Genomic DNA, 22,480 nt, shown 5'->3' on the forward strand with positions numbered 1-22,480 from the left:
GATTCTGACTATACAGAGCAGCTGAGATTGTTAAACATCCTGCCTCTGGCGTTGTTTCTCCAGCTGAACAAGTTACTGATGATGGCGAAATTCATGCATGAAGAAAACGATCACATTAAGCTCCCAGCAAAAATTGAAAATCCAGGAAGAACGAAAGAAATGTTCAACCTAAACAAGACCAGAACTGAAAAAGCTAGAGGAGAGTTTACATCAGGACGTGCCGTCTAATAAACCGACTAAATCAGAAAATTGAATTTCGAGAAATGCGAGGCTTAAAGCGAAGATTGATACAGATGATGTGGAAGTTTTTCGACGATCAATTCTCAGAACAAAACAAGTGCACATGGGTCCTCTTCTGTGACTGCAACATGTGCCGAAATAACTGGACAAAATTTTGAGAACTCTGGGGATATCATCCCATCAGTATCCTACTGAAAATTCACAACAACAACAACAACAAACAAAGAGGAAAATTTTTATTGTGGCGATTCAATGGGAAAACAAATGACACTTTATCAAAATGTTAGCGCTCGGTTCAGGCAAAATGTTACTGCCATGACTGACTCAAAACCTCAAAACCAAGACTTGTGGGCTTTTACTGTATTTATTTTGCTTTCTTACCGTATTCTTATAGAGGTGATGTGATTGAAAATGCTATAACCTACGTTGAAGATGTTAGAGAACAAGAAGTATATTTTTCATTGATTTGATTTTTTCACCACTGATACAGTGGACAGTTTCTAGAAAAAACTAATCCTTGAAAAGAATATACTGAAAACATGAAAAAAAAACGGATGAATAGAACTTATTCTTAAAATAAGTATTTACCAAAAAGATTCAATGAATGAAACTATTTCTTGATAAATACCAAAAGCTCAATTTTTGAGAGGCAATGATTTCAAAAACTAAAAAGTGAGAGAAGGATTTTCAAATCTTTTTGTTGTTAAAGAAACCTACCCCATCTGTTAAAAAACACATTTCTCACGCTTCAGAAAACGAAAAAATTTTCTCTTATTGAAATTTTGCTTGCGGTTATCGGCGTCCCCACCAGCGCGGGGGTAACTTCTGTTGTTGTCGAATTTTGATTAAGTGAAATTTCATAAATTTTTTTGTGAGAAAATTTGTTTACGGTCAATATTCGGCGTCCCCACTCACCACGGGGGGCAACATCTGGTCTGGGAAATATTTGAACTGTTCAATATTTGTTTACGTTCCTCCTTAAATGAGCAAAACATTTCTAGATCTTTGTACACAATGTAAACCAATAAGAAAGGTCTCCATTTTTTACGCAGTGGTTTACTCCGACTATAATACTCAGAAAATTTTTTAAAAGTTCGGAATAAAATTAAAGCATTCCTGCGAAAGTATCATGAATTAACAGTGCTTCTTGTTCAGTAACCGGATACTTTTGTAATTCAATCTAACTTGGTAAGTAGAGTTTCGATCCGGACATGTTAATGCTTTCCGCAGGTCACACGTTGAATCCCTGACACAACGAGCACTTGAGCCGAATGGTTCATTGGCCGAATTTTTAGTGGGCAAAACAAAGCCCGGTTTGCACACACATTGGCCTAATCTGCAAGTTGAGTTGGACACACAAGAAATGGCACCATCACATCTTTTCACACAATTGTCTTCGCAAAGTCTGAAAAGACACATCAATCGGCAAACATAAAAGAAGGCTTTTGATAGTCGCTTTATGATTAAATTAAAATTTTTGCCACGCATATTTTTTTTTTGTTTTGTTCAAAATTTTCAAGGTTGTATAGAGCATTTTAATTTACTTAGTTTTCTCTATATTATAGTTGACGCAACATTTTCGGCATTATCCTTTTCAGTTAACCAATCTGAACGAAGTTAATTGACATAAAAATGTTCACTTTGACCTCGGAAATCATTTTTGACTCATACAAAATCAAAAAAAAAAACAACCAAAAATTGAATTTACTTTTAAAAATTCGGGCCAAAATAACACACCTCCCCCAATTTAATTTAGGGGGGAGATTGCTCATTTGGTTGATTGAAAGTAATAATTTTCAGCCAATCGGATGTGAGTATAATACATGCAGGCCTTACGGCTTGTATTTGTCATTTAGTTTTTCAATTGGCCTATTTAGGGGGGAGATTGTTCATATAGGCCAATTTTTCTGTCTCAGTTAACTAAAATGCACAAAGTCACCGATTTTGTCAACAATTAAACATTCAATATGTTTAAATTAAACAAATCGATTCTGGTTAACTATTCCCCCACCCCCTTGCAAAAGGGGGTAGGAAAATCGTTACAAGGTGCAAAATTCTTATATGCTTAACTGATCATTTTTTTAATAGGGGGGATTCGTTACTAGGTACCATAGGGGAGAAAAAGTTAACAATATCCAACAAATCGAAGCATTATTCACTGAGAAACATTCACCTGAATTGTTGATTGGGATCCTCACAATCACCTGGACAGTCCTGCCTTAAGACACACATCTGACTTTTCAGATCCTTCACATATCCATCTTGACAATAACACCCAGCACGACACAACGAGTTACTGACATGGTCATTCGAGATGCGACACAGATTCTGAAGGTTGTCCTGGCAGGTTTTCTCGCACGGAAGGTTCCCGCATTCGGCGAAAAGCATGTTCGGCTTAGAGGGACATAGGCTACGACATTCACTTTCGGATATACACTTGCCTGAAATGAAGTTGATAACACAGCCTGCTGTGAAACTGAGCTTAACACCACTTGCGATGCAAAATTGAATGCCTGTGATTAAAATCAAATAAAAGAATAATAAAAAAAATTGAAAAAAAAACTTCAAAAAATTGTTTTTGTCAATCAAAATTAATGAAAACTGCAACAAAAACTCGAAAAAAGATACGTGCACCACTCAAAAAATTTATTTTTGCCGAACTAAACCGACAAAAAAAGGCAAGCATACCATAATCCAAACTAGTCAAAATTTTTCAGTTTGCAAGAAAACGGGTTTCGACTGAATCAAACTCCTGGGCTTTGTCGTCTCAAGCATGGAGGTTACAGCATCTTGGAATAAAAATGAAACTTCAAAAAGATTGGGCTACGGAAACTAAGCGAGAAAAATAAACAGACGGACGATAAACCGAACAAATTTGCAAAAAAACAGGTCGCGTTCGGATTCGAACAAAATGCATTTACCATCACAAGCAGTTGTGTTTCCTCTACGCAAGATGTGTTTTATCGTTGATTGAATTTGAATTTATATTTATCTAACAGTAACAAAGCCGAAAAAACCATAGCAAAAACCCTTCATACCAAAAACGAAATCAAAAAAGTTCTTAACTAAAAAATGTAAGTCTCCCTTTCCCTAAAAAACACATACGCACACATGAAATTTTTTCGATCATCGACCGACGCAATAAGAGGCTCATAACTTGATATAAAACAAGGATAGCCGGTTACTGTGCAAGTAGCACAGAATCTTCCAACCATAGTCTTAAAAAAATCCAACAAAAAAGTTTTTTTTTCAAACTAGTGTCTTTTTTTTTTAGTCTTGGTGGGATAAAAAAGAGCTGAGAGAAAAACTAGAGACTCAGCATTTCAAAAGGCATAGTAAAATAAGCATATTGAAAAACAGTTTTTGTAGTTTTTTTCACATTTCACATTTTTTTGCAGTTTTTTGAACTTTTGAAGTTTTGATTCAAAAAGGCTCTAAAATGCTCAAAACTACTAACGTTACTATTGTAAAACTAAGTTTTTAAGCTTGAATTTAAGCTATGATAAGCTATTAATCACCTAAATTAAGATATTGTAAGCCTCCTCGCTCGCTTTATTCGCTCGAGCTAAGACGAAATACCAAAAACTTCAAACCGGTTTTTCTCAACACTGGGATTATTTTTTTTTAATTTTAATGTAATTTGAAAAACAACTGTAAGGTCTTTAATATGATATATCACTCAACTCTCTCCCATGATTATTGGTGGTAGCTGATTCCGAGAAAAAAAAGATAAAAAAACTAAAACACACCCAAATACCAAGTTCCTCCTCATTTTTCAAATGGTCGAAACAATAAGCCTATTAAGACAATGAAAAGACAAAAATTAAGATATCGAATTGTTAAATATACAGCCAAAATAAAAGGCAAACTTTGATTCGGCCTTATATTAAAAATGCTAACATAGCAAAGTATGTCTGTTGCAACAGACAGGCCCAGTAGATGAATAAGTCCAGGAGATGGTTGTGTCCTGTGAAGAGTATCATTTACGGAAAAAAATTAGTTTCCGATTGAAATGCCCTGGTTTATTGCAAGGGTAATCAACAAGATCAAAATTCCGATGAGTCTCTAAAGAACCATAAACGCAAATGAGAATTAAAAGAAAAAAAATCAAATTATTGTGAGATAATTACAAATTACTGATAAAAAAAACATATTAGCTTATAAGAAGATGGTGACTAAAATTGACTGTTCCTATATAATGCAATCACTCTTCTAGAACCAGTTTTAATATTCCATGTTCCATCTGGTACATGGAAACAAAAAAAACACCTATAACGATCATAAATAGTGGATTTAGAGGTACCTTAAGATATAAACTCACAAAAGTCTTTTTTTTTTTACAAGTTACAAACCATTATGATCAAGATATCCATCCATGCAAAAACAGCCACTGCCACAGGTCAAATTATCGAACCGATCCAATTGCGAAAAGCAGAACTTTTCAACCGAACAGTCTTTGGAAACTCTGTTTTCGGCTAAATTGCACAGCGGGCAGGATGTCAAGGGGACGCATTTGTTCTTCACGCGTGCGAATCCCTCTTTGCAAAAGCAGCCTGCAGTGCACTTTCCACGACAACTTCCACGAACAGAGGATGAACACGACTCGAAACACGAGAGGCCACAATCGATATATTGCTCGTTCGGATCGTCACATGCGATGTTGCAACTGCACAAAAAAAAAAGATTTTTTTTTTAATTTTGACATATTCGTCGTTTTTTTTCTAAAATTATATTTGATATGAGTTCAAATAAGTTTTTTATTTCAACGCATCGAGCCATTTTTAAAACACAATCTCTCGTTTTTCACAACTCACGTTTCTTTTAGAACACAAGTTTTCCTTTCGGAGTCATAGACATAGCCCGAATTGCAGAAACAGCCAGGCACACAGCCATTTGGAGCAGAGTAGCAGTCTTCCGTGCAAGTTTCCACACATTTGGGTCCGCATTCCTTGAACTCCTGATTGTGTTCGGAGCACACTAAACAAAACTGGCATGCTCTTCTACCGTCCCTTCAGCCCCTCCCCCCTAATATAACATTTTTTGTTTTCTAACTTTTGTCAACGTGGTCCAGTTTTCACAAAAATTGGCAGGTGGCTGTATTATGCAATTACAAACACACTTTTCCTTTTTTACAACTTCATTAAGCTATTGGATGCAATGTAAAATTGACGTTTCTGTACAAAAAAGGGAACGTTGGGGAAAGTGTAGCTAAATGGTTAATTCGGATAGATTTTCACTGCACGTTCTGAACTCCTTTTGACAATTTTTGCGGTTTTTATCTTTATTTCGAGAGCTGCATATATATATAGTTATGCCAATAACGTGATACAAACAACACAAACCCATCAAGAGCTACGCAAAAAGCGACAAAAATCAAGATATGACCCTAAAAACCTCAAATACAAATATATTAGGCAATTATATTTTTCACATTGATAATGATTCGATTTATGGTGCAAAAATGCGAACACCGCACCCGGTCGTTTTTACGTACAAATATAAAGATACAGGTTGGTTGTTACTAACCAGATATATCTGGCTGTACGAAGACATCGACGTCCTTGAGAGACCTGATAGCCGTCTGGCTGCCCGTTGTCTCTCTCACTTTCTTCTCCACATCATCCGGACTTAGTTGTGAGTCTGATTTAAGGAACAATTTCAAGTTTTGGCCAGTATTAATGAAAAAAAAAGGATTTTTTTATGCAATAAAAAATGAAAGTAACTATTACCCGATTTGACAAAAATGCTAGTTATTCAATTCTCATACAATTTCCCATAAATCGATATAATTGAAAATTGTATAAAATCTCAATGCCTAGCATTTTTCACATTTGAGAATTGTATGACAAGCTTTTTTGTATGGAATTGTATGACCAACACTTTTCCATAAACAAAAAAATTGGGCTTTTTGCGGACTTACTTTAATTCTATCATTTTAACCAAATACACTGTAACCCTGGATAATAGAGACCCATATATTAGAACGAAATTAAAACTCTCATAGAAAAACTGCATTTGAGATTGCCATGAAGTAAAAACTATCTCTGAAGCAATTATATCATAAAAACATAGCGAACAGACAGTTGGAAAATGAATCAATGAACTCAAGTAAACAGAAAAAATACTGAATCGTTTTTTGAAAAAAATTTCAACAACCGAAGAAAAAACAAATGGACTTAACGCTCTTTGAATTTCTAGAAAGTTTTGAGTTTGAAACTTTTGTTGATAAAACTAACCCAATTTGAGAAAACTGGATCAACATAATTTTTTGATTCCGTTGGAAAAAATGAAAATTAAATTCCCCTTTCGAAACTAGAGGTCAAAAACGTTTTTCGCGACTTTTAAATTTTTGCTGTTCGATAGTGGAGTTTGCCTTTCTTTTATATAAAACTGAACTGAACTTTAAAGAAACCATAAGTAAAACCGCGAAAAATTACATTTGAGCCTGACCGTCTAGACTTTTCCTGAAAAAAAAAATCGCGACATATGTCAGAGAATTGACTACGTTCATCAACTTTTAATCGTTCAATTTCTTTCAATTGGCGCTTCTTACAATTTTTGGCCAACCCGAATCAATGAGTGAATTTTTGAATTCTCAAAAAATGCATGTCATACATTTCCCATAGCATGCGAATAGACAAACTGTACACTATGAGGCCAAACTGTGCACTAGATAGTCGCATAACTTTGTGTTTGTAGGTCTCTGGAATCTAGAGACAAGTCTTAAAACATGTTGAACTTTTGTCGGATTAATAAAAAAAATGAAAGAACAAAATAATAAGAAAGAGAGCATCCTTGTAGTGGAATTGTATGACCGGGTTGTCCTCCATACAGCAAAATTGCTTAGTGTATGGAAAACTGTTTATCATAAAATTCCAAAAATGGTTGAAAAAAGATATAAATTAATTTCTGTGACTGTTTGATTCAAATAAAACAATCTGATGAGAAAAAATCGAGGTTTTTGTTTTTTGAAAAAAAAATACTTATCATATAATTCCCATATATGGAAATTGTATGACTAACATTTTGTTTGATGGTGATACAAAAAATTTTTCTCAAGTTTTTTTTGAAATTGAAATTTTTTTCAACCGCAAAACGAATTTGCTACACAAGCAAACAATTTCCAAAAACTTTTTTTGCATGCAAAATTTAATTTTGTGTCCATAACGTAGTCCTGGATACACAAAAATTGGATTTTTTTGGTTCTCTGGATAATTTATTTCAAAAACGTTCAAAACGCCTACTTATTTTTTATGGCATGTTTAGGTATGCCTAGATCAATCCATGAATAATTAAAAACTCAAACTTCGAAAATTATTATCTTTGAAAGTTTTTGCCACAATTTAAAAGTTTGTTACTTTCTTTAAATCATATGTGAAAGACAGCTTTAAAACAATTCGGGTCGTGTTGTATGCATTGTAAGTGCAAGATTGTCCAACGTTTGGTGCTTTAAGTAAACCAAGGTCTTTGTCACTTGCGTTCAGAAATTAAATAGAATTTTCATATATGGAAGAATGCTTATCATAGAGATTTCATACAATGCATGGCATTTTTGTACGCATGGCATTGTATGCAATTGTATGTAAGGAAATTTTTCATTTATGAGAAATGTATGACAAGAAGTTTTGTTCAACCCGGTGACTAGTATTTTTGGTGTATGAAAGTCAGACCGGGTAACCAGAGGGTTATTAAAATTTTGCCGGGTTGTTGAATTTGGTTGCTGAATAGTACCCTGGCCAATGCTTATCACAGCTAAGCCATTCTCGACGTCATTCAGATTTGGAAAAACAATGGAAGAAGTTGTCTCTGTTGAGAAAAGCTGTTCTGAACTTTGAAAAAAAAAGAATTTGAGACTAAATTAGATTGAGACTGATAGGAATTTGATTGGAGGTGAACAACAAAATTTCCTTCTAGTTCAATTTTGACGTTATTTTAGCTTTTGATAATCACTCATTTGTGCATTGTTTTACCTAATTCAATCTCCTTTTCCCGAAAAAATAACCGGGAAATTTTGGGTAAAAATGAAGAAAAAAAAGTTAACTGATAACTCGATATATTTGATTATATTTTGGGAGTCAACTATACTTTTATCAGTGTAGTCGGAACATTCTGTGCTACTTGTACAACAACCGGCTATCTTTTTTTCTTTCATATAAATTGATCATACATATGTTTGGTTTAACCATTCCCAAAAACTATTCATATTAAATGAAATTTCTTTTTCAATTAACTGTGATTCCGTGGTCGAGCAGGAAAAAATCATCGAAAATTATATCATCAATGACGGTTGTGGAATGTGAAATTGATCCCTGATTTGTAGATGACTTCAATGTACGCTTTGACTACTGGAGGAGAGTCAAGAGAGGGAATGGAACTGGCCAGGACATTTTTGATGTCTTGCACTTGGACCGACTGGACTCTCAGATCCGGTTCCAGGGCTGATTTGACCTAAACTTGACAATTAAATAATACCACATTCCTCCAAAGTTCAGCGAGTTTCATGCCGGTGAACATGTTAATGACTGCTGTTTGTTATCTATACTCAGCAGGGGCGGATCTAGGATTTTCTCGAGGGGGGGGTCGGATTTTCAAAAAAAAAAAATAGAAATTTTAGGCCTTTTTTTAGGTCGACCAAATTGATTTTTCGAGCTCTCCCAAAGCACTGAAAAGTTCGTGTTTTGGCCAAATTTTCAGCGCCGCTGAAAAACAGGCTAAAAAAGGCGTTTTTAGGCACTTTTTGGAAAATTTTGACGAAAAAATTGCCGTTTTTTGGCGCGCGCGCCGCTCCCTTCAAAAGTAGTATATATTGGCGCCAAAGGCGCCTTAAGAAAAATTTTAGGGTCCGTCACCAAAATGGATTTTTCAAAATAGTACAAACGGGGACCCCTTGGGTCGGCAGGAGGCCGAATCCCTGAGGGCAAGGGGCGTCCGCCCCCTCCACCTAAATCCGCCCATGATACTCAGTACATAATTCAGATCGAATCCAATAAATGACAGTCGAAAGAATTTAAAATAGATTTCGATTGCAACACTACATTAGGCTTTGAAAAATTCCAGTACAAATGGAGCTTTTTCAAATACCAGAATTTCAAACAACCGGAAAGACATCGATATTGACATTTTTATGAAACGAAAGATTTTTATTCTCGAATTTTTAGAAACACGTGTCTGAGGCAATCTGAAATTATCATCATTAGTTTGCTGATTTTGTCTTTTTGTCTATATTTCGAAGCATGAATTTTTTTAAATGCAATAATCTACCACTTCGACGATCAGATTTATGAGCAGTTCCTGCTTCATGGCTTGAACTTCCATTCCGAACGTCATCACAAGAGCCAGCTTGGCGTCGGGTCCTGGAAACAGTGATTCAATGCAAATCATCAATATATTAAGAACTATTTAAGCCCTCTGTAGTAGAGTAAAATAAAGCAATCCAGAATCTTGATGCTCGTTGTTTTATACAAGAGTTATTTCAGCAAAGCAGGCCGCTGAATACAGAGTCATACTAAATTGAATAATAATCAATAACTTAGGCTCATATCTTTCGTGCAAGAACTGAATAAACACAGAGTTGAAGCGGAGCATCGCAATACTTGCGTTAGAATAAAGTGAGTAGAAAAAGAGGGGAGAACAGGATTTTTCTAAAATTGAGTTGAAAAAAAAAGGTTGAAAACAAATTTAGAAAAAAAAATCGATTACCGTGCCGTAACTAAGGGAAAAAATCTGGTTAATCACCTGTTAAACGGAAAACAAACAATTGTCATAAAATATTTGGAACTAAAAAACTGAAAGTTTCACAAAGGGGCGGAGCTTCGCTTCGCAAATACTTGCGAGAACACGACAAAAAGCAGCTCTGTAAAGTGCAATAAGAAAAATTAGAAATAAGCCTCGAACTATTAAAAATTCGGCTACCTCTGAGATTCGAACCAGCAACCTAGAGATTAAGAGTCTCACACACTAGCCACAAGAAAGCAGAAAACAGATGATATGAATATTCGGCTCCTTTCCACTCCCCCCCCCCCACCTTTCAAAATATCGAGTTTTATATTCGTGTTTTGTGTTATTAAGGCTAAATGCATTAAGTTACGATGTAAAGTATGAAGAACAAATCTGTTCACAGTCATCGATTAATTAAGCTTTTCATGACAACGTTAGTTAAGCTTTTCAAAATTGAATTTGAGAGGGGGACCTGGAAAAGAGCCAAAATTTCCAATGCTACAAATCGTGATATTATAACAAAAGTACCACCAAATAAGAAAACATCTATAATGAACACTTTTATTTGCGATTTAGGTAAGAAAAAAAGAAGGTTCTTAATAATACACTGAGCTGATCGCAAGCGTAAAAAATTGGTCTCAAACCATACTCTTAGTCGTTCCTACTGAAATCAACTAGTAGTCGTACCTTTTTTCCGGACACTACTTTCCATTAACTTTATTGAACTCAATATCAATATCAATATCAGGTTTGGCAGGATGGTTTTGAAAAAAGTCGAAAAATTTCCAGAAAACATTTAACAATTCGGAAAATGGACTTATTCTAAACCATATCTGCTTTTCTTCAAAAAACTAGGGGGCAGCCGTTGATGCAGGGAGTATCTATACACTATGTTCTTTTGATTGAACCATTAACCTCACAATTGGCGGGGTAGCGTTTGAGAAAGGAAAAAAAATTTCAATAAAACGATCGAAATCTCTAAAACTTGACTGTTCCTAATTGATTACAATTTTTGAACAAAAAATATGGCATAGCTGCTTCTACAGAGAAGTTTCTAGCATGCTACTGTTTCTATTGAACCTATAATCGCAGAGCCACTTATACAAGGAAAATTCCCAATGCCAGTTATTTTGATTTATTTCTGCATCTGAGTTATGGCAGGGTAGTTTTCAAGAAAAGTGAAAATAGAAAAAAAAATCCCAAGGACATTCGGCGTAGTAGTCTCTGAGAAAAAACTCAAAGAATACGAGTCAAAAACTCGCCCCGTTGAAATTTCCGAGGCCCGTTGAAAAAAATAGGGTAAAAACAGGCTAGGGAACTATGCAGTTACGCAATGTAGAAGCCCATTTCGATGAAACCAATTTTGAAAATCGGTGAAGCAGTTGTGAAAATATTTAGCGAAAAGTGAAAAAATATTTTCCAAAGCCTCTCAAAAAAACATTCAAAAAATCCCATACATTTTCATAATCCTTTATTTTGTCCAACAGGAATATTTGGCTCTTAAAGTTATGCAGTATACGTTGTTTAAGCCGATGAAACATAAGCAGAAACCGTTTTGATAAAAAAGTCTGAAAAACTATTTAAAAAAAAAACAAAATCAAACCTGGTAAAATAACAAATTACATAACTTTCAATCATTGTAAACGTATTTAAAATCAAAACAAAATTCATGCTTTACAATGTAAGCCGATAAACAACAGTACTAGAAAACATTATTTCCAGTTTTATAAAAACGGAAAATGATTCGACTAAAACTAGGCCGAAAACCAGTAATCCTAAAACATTGAAGAAGTTGAAAAAATAATAATTACTGCCAAAAACGGATAACACTTATTTGCTTCCTAAATGAAGGTAGTTTTATTTGAATTTTCAAAAATTTGAAATTTTGAAATTTACCATTTTAAGCATTCTGCGATCAAATTTATTTACTGGAAAAAAGTCTAGTACCTAATTCCAATAACCTTGCTTGTCGCAAGGGTAATAAAAAGAAGTGAAAACTTTAAATTTCAAGACAATCTAAGCTATAACACTTTTTAAAAATTAAATAATCGGTATTGACGACCCGATCTATTCAACCCGATTCAAAAGAGTGGGTTGAGTGTATTTTCTATAACAGACAGGAATAGAGGTTAATTTGAAAAAATCTCACCTTTTGTTTCGGCAGCAACCATATTACTCCACGTGTCTCCATTTCTAGGCACCGAAAGAATGGGTCTCACTCGGAACACGTACACAGTGTCCCCAACCAAGTTAGAGACTACCCTGGATCGAGTAGATGAGTCATAGAGGGCCTCTCTCACACTGGAGTTGTCGAAGAATGGTTTGTCGTCATATTGCAACTCAAAACCTGTAAAATAGCCAATCGGAAGTGTTACAATTGAAAGTATTAACATGAATGCCTGCTTCAGATTCCGACTACTAGACGGGGAGTCTCTCAAACAGGAAGGAAAGAGCGCTCGTAGAATATTTCAGCCAATCAGAACTCAGTATTAAAGACTTCGAAACAAAATAACTGCCTGAAAAAATGGTTTAAGTTCCCATTTGATAATGCTGGTTAATCGCAAGCGTAATCATTTCGGAGCTGGACAAAGCAGTCGTCAATACAACGCGCTATAGAAAATTGGTAATACATTTTGCCTTAATTGTTTCAAATTGCCTAAGAATTAAACGGTTTTGGCATGACCTTTTATCAAGGACCAATGAGTAAAAATTCTTGATAGAAAGCAGTTTCAGTGCAGTTGGCGAACACCCACTCACACCGTGAAGCGACAATTGGTCGAAAACGACAATTCGCAGGAGACAATAGATGGCCGACAGAGGAATAATAAATCAGTAGAAGGCTGGCATAGAGCTTTTCAAATTTCAGCTTGGGAATGAATTGCGCTCATCCGAGCATCCATAAGTATATTCAATTCATGCAAAAAGAGCACAACATGACCGAGAACAAAACTGCTCCAATTCAAGCATGAGAGTGTGAATAAATTGGCAAAATATGAAAAAAACCCAATCTCGTTAGTCGAATTCCTTAAAAATTACCAAAACACTACTGATTTCTAGATCACGTGTTATATAATTTTTTGCAGTTTCATGAGAACTTGAATTGTTTCTGACCAAAGTTTTTCGTCGGTACTAATTGTCGCTTGGTGCAAATAGTCGCTCTCTACGAATCGTCGCTTTTTTGTTCCGACTTTCGAAGAGAACGGAATACTTATACTTGGGTTGGTTTTTTTTATTCTTTCAATTTCGGCGATCGAAATAGAAATTTTGGACAATTAATTTTTTTACCCCATTGAAGAGATACCCTCATTGAAATCAATTTTCAAAATTTTTTCCCTCCGATCAGTTTTTTCAAATTTTATTCACAATGCAGAAAACGTAACGCGAATTATTTATGCGTGGCAAAAAATCCCGCACAAAAAATATTTCCCAACTTAATCGAGGCTAGTTAATCGGTCGTATAAAGTTCGTACGACTCAAGATTTCATACTTGAGCTTTGATCTTCATTTTTCAAAATTTTCTTTTCACAAAAATTAAGCGATATGGATTAAGGGCAGTCGGAACAATCAGGGCTTTGCCCACACACATATCTCCGACAAATTAATATCAGGTATCGTACCCTATTTGAGTTTGTATTATTTTGATTATGAGCTAAAAAAAAACTTCAAAAATATTGAATTTGAAATGAAAGTAATGTTAAGTTTTTCACGTCCATAGACTAGTTTTCGATTAACCCTACGAGAATAATTTGTTGATAGAACTAAGGCTTGGACTTAATTTCTGAATAACTTTGCTTTAATTGAACTTACCAACAATATTTGAGAAGAGAGATTCGGGTGCATTCAGTGTCCATGAAACGAGCAGAGAAGATTTGGAGATGCTCTTGATTTGTCCAATTTTCACTAGCCGACAAAATTGAAATTAAAAATGGGTTACATATAGCAGTAAGCAGGCAATTTAGTTCCCAGACAGAGAGGCTATCAATCAGGCAAATCGCTGAAATAATACTTTGCAGGCTATTTTAGCGGTTCAAAGCCTACTATATTACTTCTCAAACAACTTAAAGCATTTCTCTTTTGGCGAAAATGCCTTATATTGTGGTTATCAACCAGGTTATCCTTGAAAAATCAGTTTGAACTTAGCAAGATATGATCCATTTTTCTGAATAATCTAAAACCATTCAGTCTGCTCACTGACGAGTATGAATTGAAAAAGAAATCGCTGCGACAATTAATGGCAAAAATTGGAAAGAAACAAAAATTCATTATCTAACTATCTTCGTCTGACCTGAATATTGAAATCATACGGGGGCGGTAAACTAAATTTATAGGCCACGAGGCAAAACCGTTAACTAAATATATTAATCAAACAATAAATAACAACAAATAATCACTTTTGCCCAAAACGCTTCTCGTGGCGAAAAAAAATTGCAGTAAGCCTGGGTCAAAAACTCGAACTGCCCGAGCTTAAATAAAATTGCTTGTTTTTTTTTCAAAAAGCCGCCCCTTCCCCAGAAATTTTTTTTTGTAAACGCCTAAGTTTCAAACCTACCGTTTATGCGCTCCAGGGGTAGATTTTGTTGTTGCAAAGCATTCACGATGAAGACAGTCTTAAATAAAATATTAAAATTACTCACATAAACGGAAAAGCTTTTATTGTTGAGAATTTGATCTTACCAGAACGAAAAAGTGGGTATTAAGCATTTCCTTAAGTTGAAACTGCTAATTCCAAAATAAAGTGCGGATTGATTCAGTGAATTTCTTAACAAACTAAGAAAAACATGACAAGCCGTCAAAATTAATAAAAATCGACACCGTTTCCCAGTTAATTTACGATTTCATATCTAATTATGTGGCTGAGTAAGAAGTCAGCTTTTCACTTTCTATTGTCCATAGAATCAACCCCCACCCCCCTCCCCCCTAGAACATCAGCTCCCTCCTAATTTTGAAAGAGAGGGTCTTCCGGAACCCCAGTAAACTTCTATTCTATAAATTTTAAAGCCAAGTTTCAGAGAAAAAAAAACAGTTTTTTGTTTGCAACGCAAAAAAAATGTGGTTTGCATTAAATTAATGTAATTTAAAGCCAATTTAGGTGTTCAAAAAAAACTTGTGCCCAATTTTGGCAAGATATTAATCAGAATAGATCCAAATTTGCGGGACCCTCTGCTAATTTTCTAATTTTAAGATCCCGTAAAACGCCTGCTTTAGCCAAAAATGTTGAACTGCGATCATTTTTGACCCCTTCCCGAGCGAATTAAGCACTGCCGAGAAAACTATATCAAACTACAACTATGAACCGTAAATTGCATACAGATAAGAATAACAAATTTAGGACCGTTTGTGTCAGTCAAACTTTCAGAAAAGGGCAGAACAATTAAACATTTCTCGATTTTGATATAAAAGGTGCTAAGCTGGAGCAGTCATTGGTAAATTCAAATCCGATTTGATTCATAATCTCCATAAAATGAGAACAATGAAAATTTATCTTTATCTTTCGAAAAGAGAGATGCTTATCGGTACAAAATGTCACTTAAAAGACAAATCATGAGAACTTTGCAGTTCCGAAAAACTCTGCTAATCAAAAACTCTATTTTGAGAATTTGATGTTACGAGTAAGTTAACTTCAAATAATATCTCATCGATAAAAAATCAAAACTTTCAATTAAGCTTGAAGAGGTACTAGCAATACAGAATGCTCTGATTTTATTTATTTAAGCAAAAAATTTGAATTTTAAAAATTTTTTACAGATGATTTTCAGGTCTGTGAAAAATTAAATTTTTTTTAACCTACCATAGCATAATAAAATAACAAATGACTTTTTCAAAACCCACTACAAAGTTCCAGTTTTTTCAAAAACTTTCAACTTTCAGACAAAATCATCATTTCGGTTAGCTTAGAACACACGGCTCCATTTACAGCTTTCTTGTGCCTCAGAGTGAAAAAACGAGTTCCTAAATTGAAGAAAAAATCCTAATACAGCCTTCTTCACCACGAAAACTTGCCGACAATTATTGGAACTTAATTAACCGCCTCATTATAGGACTAAATCAAAATGACTTACAATAATTTTCTAATTATTTTGAACGAGAAAAAATCCATTGCTGTAGAAACTAACCGACAAAGAAGCAAAAGCAAAAAACCGACAACTATAACTTTCCCAACAGAAAACTTTCAGAAGTTCCAAAAAGTAAAGCTCCTGGCCGGACTCGAACCCCAGACCTTTTCGTTTCTAGCATGTATATTAGCTAAGCGAACATAAATTGTAGCAGAAATTAGAAAAGCAAAAATTGGGGGGAAAATTACTACCCGGTTGCACTACCTTTACTAATCATAACGGCTAAGACGTAAAGCATTATTTCTACATGGAAAAACTCTCCTTTGCAAAACATAAATTTTGGCCGTACCTAGGCAGCAAAAACTTGAGTGACAATTCACACCGTCTTGAAGCAAGCTTAAGAACCATAGCTGAAAAATCATTTGAAAAGACCATAATCTCAGATAAACAGTCAAATTAAAAAAAAAAAATCTTTCTACAAAATTGTATTTCCCAGATTGCGAACACTATCTAATAGAATTCATTGATTCGTTTAAAAACTTTAAATGCTGATTTGAAGATGGCTTTCATCATTTTAAAAATGTCAGCTGACACCTTGTGATTAAAAGTCAATTTCCTTAACCATACCATCTCTCAAATGGAAAATGAAGACAGGAACAGTAGTACTGTCAAAAAATCAAAATAATTATTTTGTACATTATCCCGGAAAAAGCACACAAACACGTGAGATTTAAGCATTTTTTAAGAAAAACCCTAATAAAATGCGAACAAATTTAAATTAGTAAAAACCACCTTATCAACTAATACCGAGAAATTTTAAATAAAAACACTCCCAGCTTTTTTCAATTATTTCTTTTGCATCTTCAAAAAAAAACGTATTTTCAAACAACCACTAAACTTAACAGCAAAAATTGTGGCTCTAAATGAGGCTTCGAAAATTCTTGCACTATTCTAACATCTACAATAACCTAAATACCGGACAAGGAAAATCTTCGAAATGCAAAAATTTTAAACGTTTTTTCTCGACAACCAATTCATTTAATTAGTTCTTGAATTTGATTTTGCGGATACAAAAAAGAAGCACATCCGAAGTCAAAGTTCTTGTCTGCTTTCAATGGTCGGAACAACAAAGATGCAGTAGGCCGAAAAAAAACAGCCAAAAAACAAAAAATTATTGGAAAAAAATTTTCATTAGACAAAAACTAAACTGAGGTAATTCAGGAACCAAACATGTCACAAATAAACAATCTTGCGAAGCATGCTAAAACTTTATACAAAAAAGATGTGTCCATGTAATTTTAGAAGCCAAAAAAGCAAATTCAAATCCCTGTATAAGCTCTGAAACCACCAAAGGAAACAAAGCGACATGAATTTAATAAAGACGCCAAAATCTAATCAAATACGGTTTCTTCAAATGGTATGATAGGTGGGTACTCAAAATAAGTACCTTTTCTGCGCAATTGATTGATTTAGATACGCTATCTTATCTGCTCCGAAGGAACTGTTTGGAAAGATTAGCGTGAATAAAGACAACCACCCAAAAATTATATAAATGTTCTATCATTATAATGTAAAAGCTCCGGCGTTTCGATTTTTTTAAATGGTAACTTAATTATACTTCGGTTGATTTAGGTTCCACCGAAATGCTTTATGCTGAAAAACAACTAGAACTTGACTGGAATATTTTTATTTTATTTTCTAATACAATTGCTTTCAAAAGTATAAGCACATAAGGAGATTGCACTCGCATACACCATTAATAAAAAACAATGAAAATAGGAAAAAGTAATTTTTTGATTTGAAGATACTTTCCCAAAAAAAAAGAAACATCAATCCCTGAAACTACGTAATCAAAAGAACTAGCGTGTAACGCACCTCCGGTGCTTCGAGTTTTTAACAATTCAAAAAACTGCATGTATTGGAAATAGAATCTGCATCTTTCGAAAGTATTGTGACAGCACCAAATTACAGGGTTCATAATATCAAGTTTTAAAAAAATTTCAAGTTTTTTTTAATTCAAAATTTGAAAAACCATAAAAAATTTGTGTTCATAAAGTTTTTTTATATCGAAGTTGTTTAAAATATATATAAAATGAAATAAGAAACGTCTCGGAAACTAAATGCAATTGAGCAGTTGCATTTGGACGCAAGATTTGCAACTCCTGAGAGTGCTCTTTCAGTATCCAACAACAGCGTTGGAAATTTCTAACTCTGAAAAACTTACAACTTAAAATTTTGAAAAACCATACAAGACGTCATATCTCGAAAACTACCAAAATTTGAGCAGCAGTCACATTTGAAGCCTTCCAAGCCCTGATAGTTCTCTGAAAGCCCCTCCTCTCAATTCCCTCCAGCCCCCCCCCCCCCCCCCCACTACAGATCTGAGAGTATTCTGACAGCCCTCAGCTACGGAGTTAAGAATTTTTTTAAATTTTGAAAAAAATTTCGGTTTTCTAAAAGTTTCTGGAAAAATCACAAAAAATCACATCTCGAAAACTACACGAAATTGAGCAGTCGAATTTGGAGGCTAAAACAACTCCTGGGAATACCCTGGAAGTGCCTCACTATAGAGATGATTCTTTTGTGAAATTTTTTATATCCAGTTTCTTTGAACAATTAAAAAAAAGACAAAACAAACATAACAACTTGGAAACTAAGAGCGTTTGAGCAGTCGCATTTGGACGCAAGATTTGCAATTTGCGACTCCTAAGAGTATCCTCACAGCACCCAACTACAAAGTTGGGAAATTCAATTCTTTCGATAATTTGAAATCTGTTTTCTAAAAAATTTACAACAAATCATAATATACTATGAGCAGTCATAATTGGAGGCAACAATCGCAATCCTTGAGAGTACTCCGAAAGCGCCCAATTACAGGGTTGGGATTTTCAAATTTTTGTATATTTTTTATATGAGTTTTCTGAAAAATTTTGAAAGCACCACAATAATCGTCGTATCTAGTACACTAAAAGGATTTGGGCATTCATAATTGGAAACCAAATTTCCAACTATTGGATAAGTCTGACAGCATCCCACTATTAGGTTGCTACGTTCAAATTTGGGAAAAACGCTAAATTCAAACTGAAGAATCGAAAAAAATTCTCAACCATTGCAATATACGATATAGCTTAAACGAGAAAAAATTCTTTCGTTAAACATGCAAAAACGATACTTTGAAAAAGCTTAAACATGGCGAGATAGTGAAGCCCGCATTTAAATATAGAATAGACTTTGAATCTAAAGCAATGCCTGAAGTTGATCCGCAAACAAGCAACCAACACTGTTATTTCTTCTCAAACAGTTTCCAAAAAAAAACTGATTAAGAACCAGAGACAACAGCCGACCAAACCTCCTTTGTGCCGGTTTCGATATGAAAGTATTTTACTACTAGTGCTGCTAGAGAACTGAATAGCTCATGCTATTTGAGTAAAAACTATAACTCATACTCATTGCACCCCCAGTAACGACTTACATTGAATTCGTTTTATAGAGCAAACATTGATAGTGTGAAAGTTACAAGAGCTAAGACATCATTTTAAAGTTCTCAAATTTGAAGAAGTAAATCATGATCGACTGCTTACAACGCAACTCTAACTTAAAAATGACCTTAAACCGGATCTACTTAAAAATCGCCATCCTTTGGTATCTACTTAAAAATTGCCACCCCTATTAATAAAAGCAGTAAATTAGCACTAAGCTTTCTATTGAGACTCATTATTTAGCTGCATTCTGATTGGTCAAAAATGTGTTAGTTTATTCTACTTAACAATTGCCCCCCTTTCTTAAAAGAGAGGGGGAATTGTTAAGAAGATCCCTTAAACCTTTTTCAATTTGAGCTCTACAAAAAAAAACCACTTTTTATGGTAGATAAAACTCGAGAAACCAATTTAGAGTCTTCGTTTTCTCAGTGAAGTTTATTAAACCGTTTTTCAACTAAACCGAACATGTTTCATTTTACATTTCGAGCGTACAAACTACTTGAGGGCGAAGTATGTTTTGAAAACTTAAAAATTGAAGAGAAATTCAAATTAAATTTATTTATTTAACTCATCCTCAAACATGCCGCCATAAACCCACGCACTGTTTATTACACCACAAGAATTTCAATCTAATCGTTGTAGTTTTGAGCAAAATTATTTCGCTAACAACGCTACTCGTTAACATAAATGGTTATTATCACGCATTGACCATCCCAATTTGGTCAAATTAGCTCCTCTTTCGACCATCAAAACCTTGCAAAAAAGATCACAGGAAATAAAAATTTCGTCCCATTTCAAATGAATATAGGACACCAAAAGGCTTCAGCTTGTTAAAAAATTAGATAGCCTGTACCAATATCCTCAGCATCATTTAACAGATAGAGCTGGATTATACGCATAAAATTTTTAACACAAAGGCGAAGCTTAACTTCGCACCACTTGCGATGTTGAATTGAATGACTACTATAACTGAAAGCACTAATCAAAAACTGAACAAAAAAACCTTCAAAATCTTTTTTCTCAAAAATATCCTGTAACGAAATTATCAGCACCATTACAAACTTTCCTAGAAGCCTTGGAAATGCTAGAAAGAAAATGCTTAAACTGTTGGCAACATCGATGATCATGAGCAATTTAATCGATCAAAACGATGCCATTTTAGTTTGATTCGTTTTCTGAACACGGTTTTTTTACGTGTGGAAATCAATGAAAAAAAAACGTCAAAATGAGCAGTTTTAGGTTATTCGCTTAGTTCAGATTCGTTGACCGAAAAAGATATTGCCAACAAACAATATGGCATTAGCTAAAAATAACCCTCCCATGTATTGAAATGAAAACTTCGTCCCTCACCTCTCATTTTACCTGTTAAATTGGTAAAATGCCACTCGATTAATACTTTGATTCGCGTTCAAGGACAAACGAAGCAAAACAATAAATTCACGTATAAGATTACGAAGAAATACCGTCAAAAATAACACCAAAATCGATACTGATATGAATTTATATTGTTTTCAATATATAACACCAATAATTACAAGTTTAATTATCTTACTGCGTCAGTCATTTAAAACAGTTCCCATTGTAACTAGACTTCGATAGCCTTCAGTTTAGACAAATATTCCGACCCAGAGCATCAGGAACAAAAGTCCAACTCCAGTGAACAAGGAAGCAACTGTTGCGATCGTCATTTCTTTTTTAATCACTCGTGTATATTTGTTAGTTGTCACCTCGTAGACAAAGAACCATATGGTGAAAAACAGACCAATACTCATCAACAGCAACGTCAGATGCGGAAAGATGTTTGGATTCACTGGCGCTGTGAAACGAGACATCGAATGTACATCCATTTTCGTCTAAAATAAACATCATCAGACAGTTTCTAACAGAGCAACTTGCCACAGTGCGTTAAAACATTTTATAAGATATTCGAAATATATAGACAATAACCATTCATCGTGTAATCCGAAGCTGACGCGCAGCATAATCTTGCAGCAGAGAAACAGATTATACTCCAATGTTCCCACCAGAAGACCTGATTCTCTTGAAACTCTTTGACCAGTGGCAAAAAACAGTCACTTTGACCAGTGGCAAAAAAAAACAGTTACATAGCAGTATTTAGACAACCGCGTAATCAGACACGTCAGTATTTAGAAAAATACTGTTTTAACCAATCAGAATCGAGACAAGATAATTATTATTTATTTTGGATTATTTATGTCTTATCTCGATTCTGATTGGTTCATACAGTATTTGCCTAAATACTGACGAGTATGAAGACGCGGTTGTCTAAATACAGACCGCACTCCGCAAAAAAACATAGTCCAGATTGTTTTTTAAACGCTATATCAGAACTTTAAGGACATGTCGTTCTTTTATTTCGCCTTCAAAGATTCTCTCAACACAAGCGTCTCAACTACTTACTGTGGACAGCGTCAAGCCAGTCTCTTTGGCAGCCTTCACATTACAACGTACGTTATCGCACCTTTTTCGACTCCTAACTATGAAAAATTAGTATCTAAGCACCCAAAACAGACTGATACAAATTCCCCAAACCCAGAAAACGTCAATAGTTTTTTACCAACTTATTTCAAGGTGAACAAAGCAATCGTGTCTTTTCCAAATGGGTCAGGAGCCGTTCGGACAAAACGGTTCCCCAAAATTTAGAAGACCTCATCAGTTAATCAAAAGGCAATACGGGTGTCAATTTCTTGAAAATGCTCACTAAGCTCCTGAACCTTATTGGAGAAGGTAACGTTCCCGAGCCATTAAAACCTTTATTGGTAGCAAAACTTATCGCCCTCATTAAAAAAAGATTAAGGCTTGCGACCATTTGCAATCGGAACCACGTTAATACAAATCGCATCTAATGGGTGGGAAGCAAAGCTATTGGAGGTCGACAAAATTTTATTGAGACTTTTCAGGTAGGTTGTGGTATTAAACAAGGAGCTGAAATTGCTCTACACTCCTTTAGAAACTGGGAAAAAAGGGTAC

At 34.6% G+C, this 22,480-nt stretch overlaps 1 protein-coding gene across 1 annotated transcript; it reads right to left on the minus strand.

Moving 5' to 3' along the window:
* Positions 1-1,425: 1,425 nt before the first annotated feature.
* On the minus strand, positions 1,426-14,735 carry LOC134856301 (zonadhesin-like; the record flags this gene model as incomplete). Its single annotated transcript, XM_063872657.1, has 11 exons — positions 14,632-14,735; positions 14,507-14,564; positions 13,765-13,857; positions 12,107-12,304; positions 9,502-9,593; positions 8,550-8,688; positions 5,767-5,880; positions 5,055-5,217; positions 4,593-4,906; positions 2,414-2,681; positions 1,426-1,645 (listed from the first exon to the last, which is right to left on the minus strand). Coding segments are annotated over exons 1-11 (1,686 nt in total), but the record flags the coding sequence as incomplete, so codon positions are not given.
* Between the last annotated feature and the right edge of the window lie 7,745 nt (positions 14,736-22,480).

The sequence above is a fragment of the Symsagittifera roscoffensis genome, unplaced genomic scaffold, assembly GCF_963678635.1.
Source record: "Symsagittifera roscoffensis unplaced genomic scaffold, txSymRosc1.1 SCAFFOLD_617, whole genome shotgun sequence".
Classification (NCBI taxonomy): Eukaryota; Metazoa; Xenacoelomorpha; order Acoela; family Convolutidae; genus Symsagittifera; species Symsagittifera roscoffensis.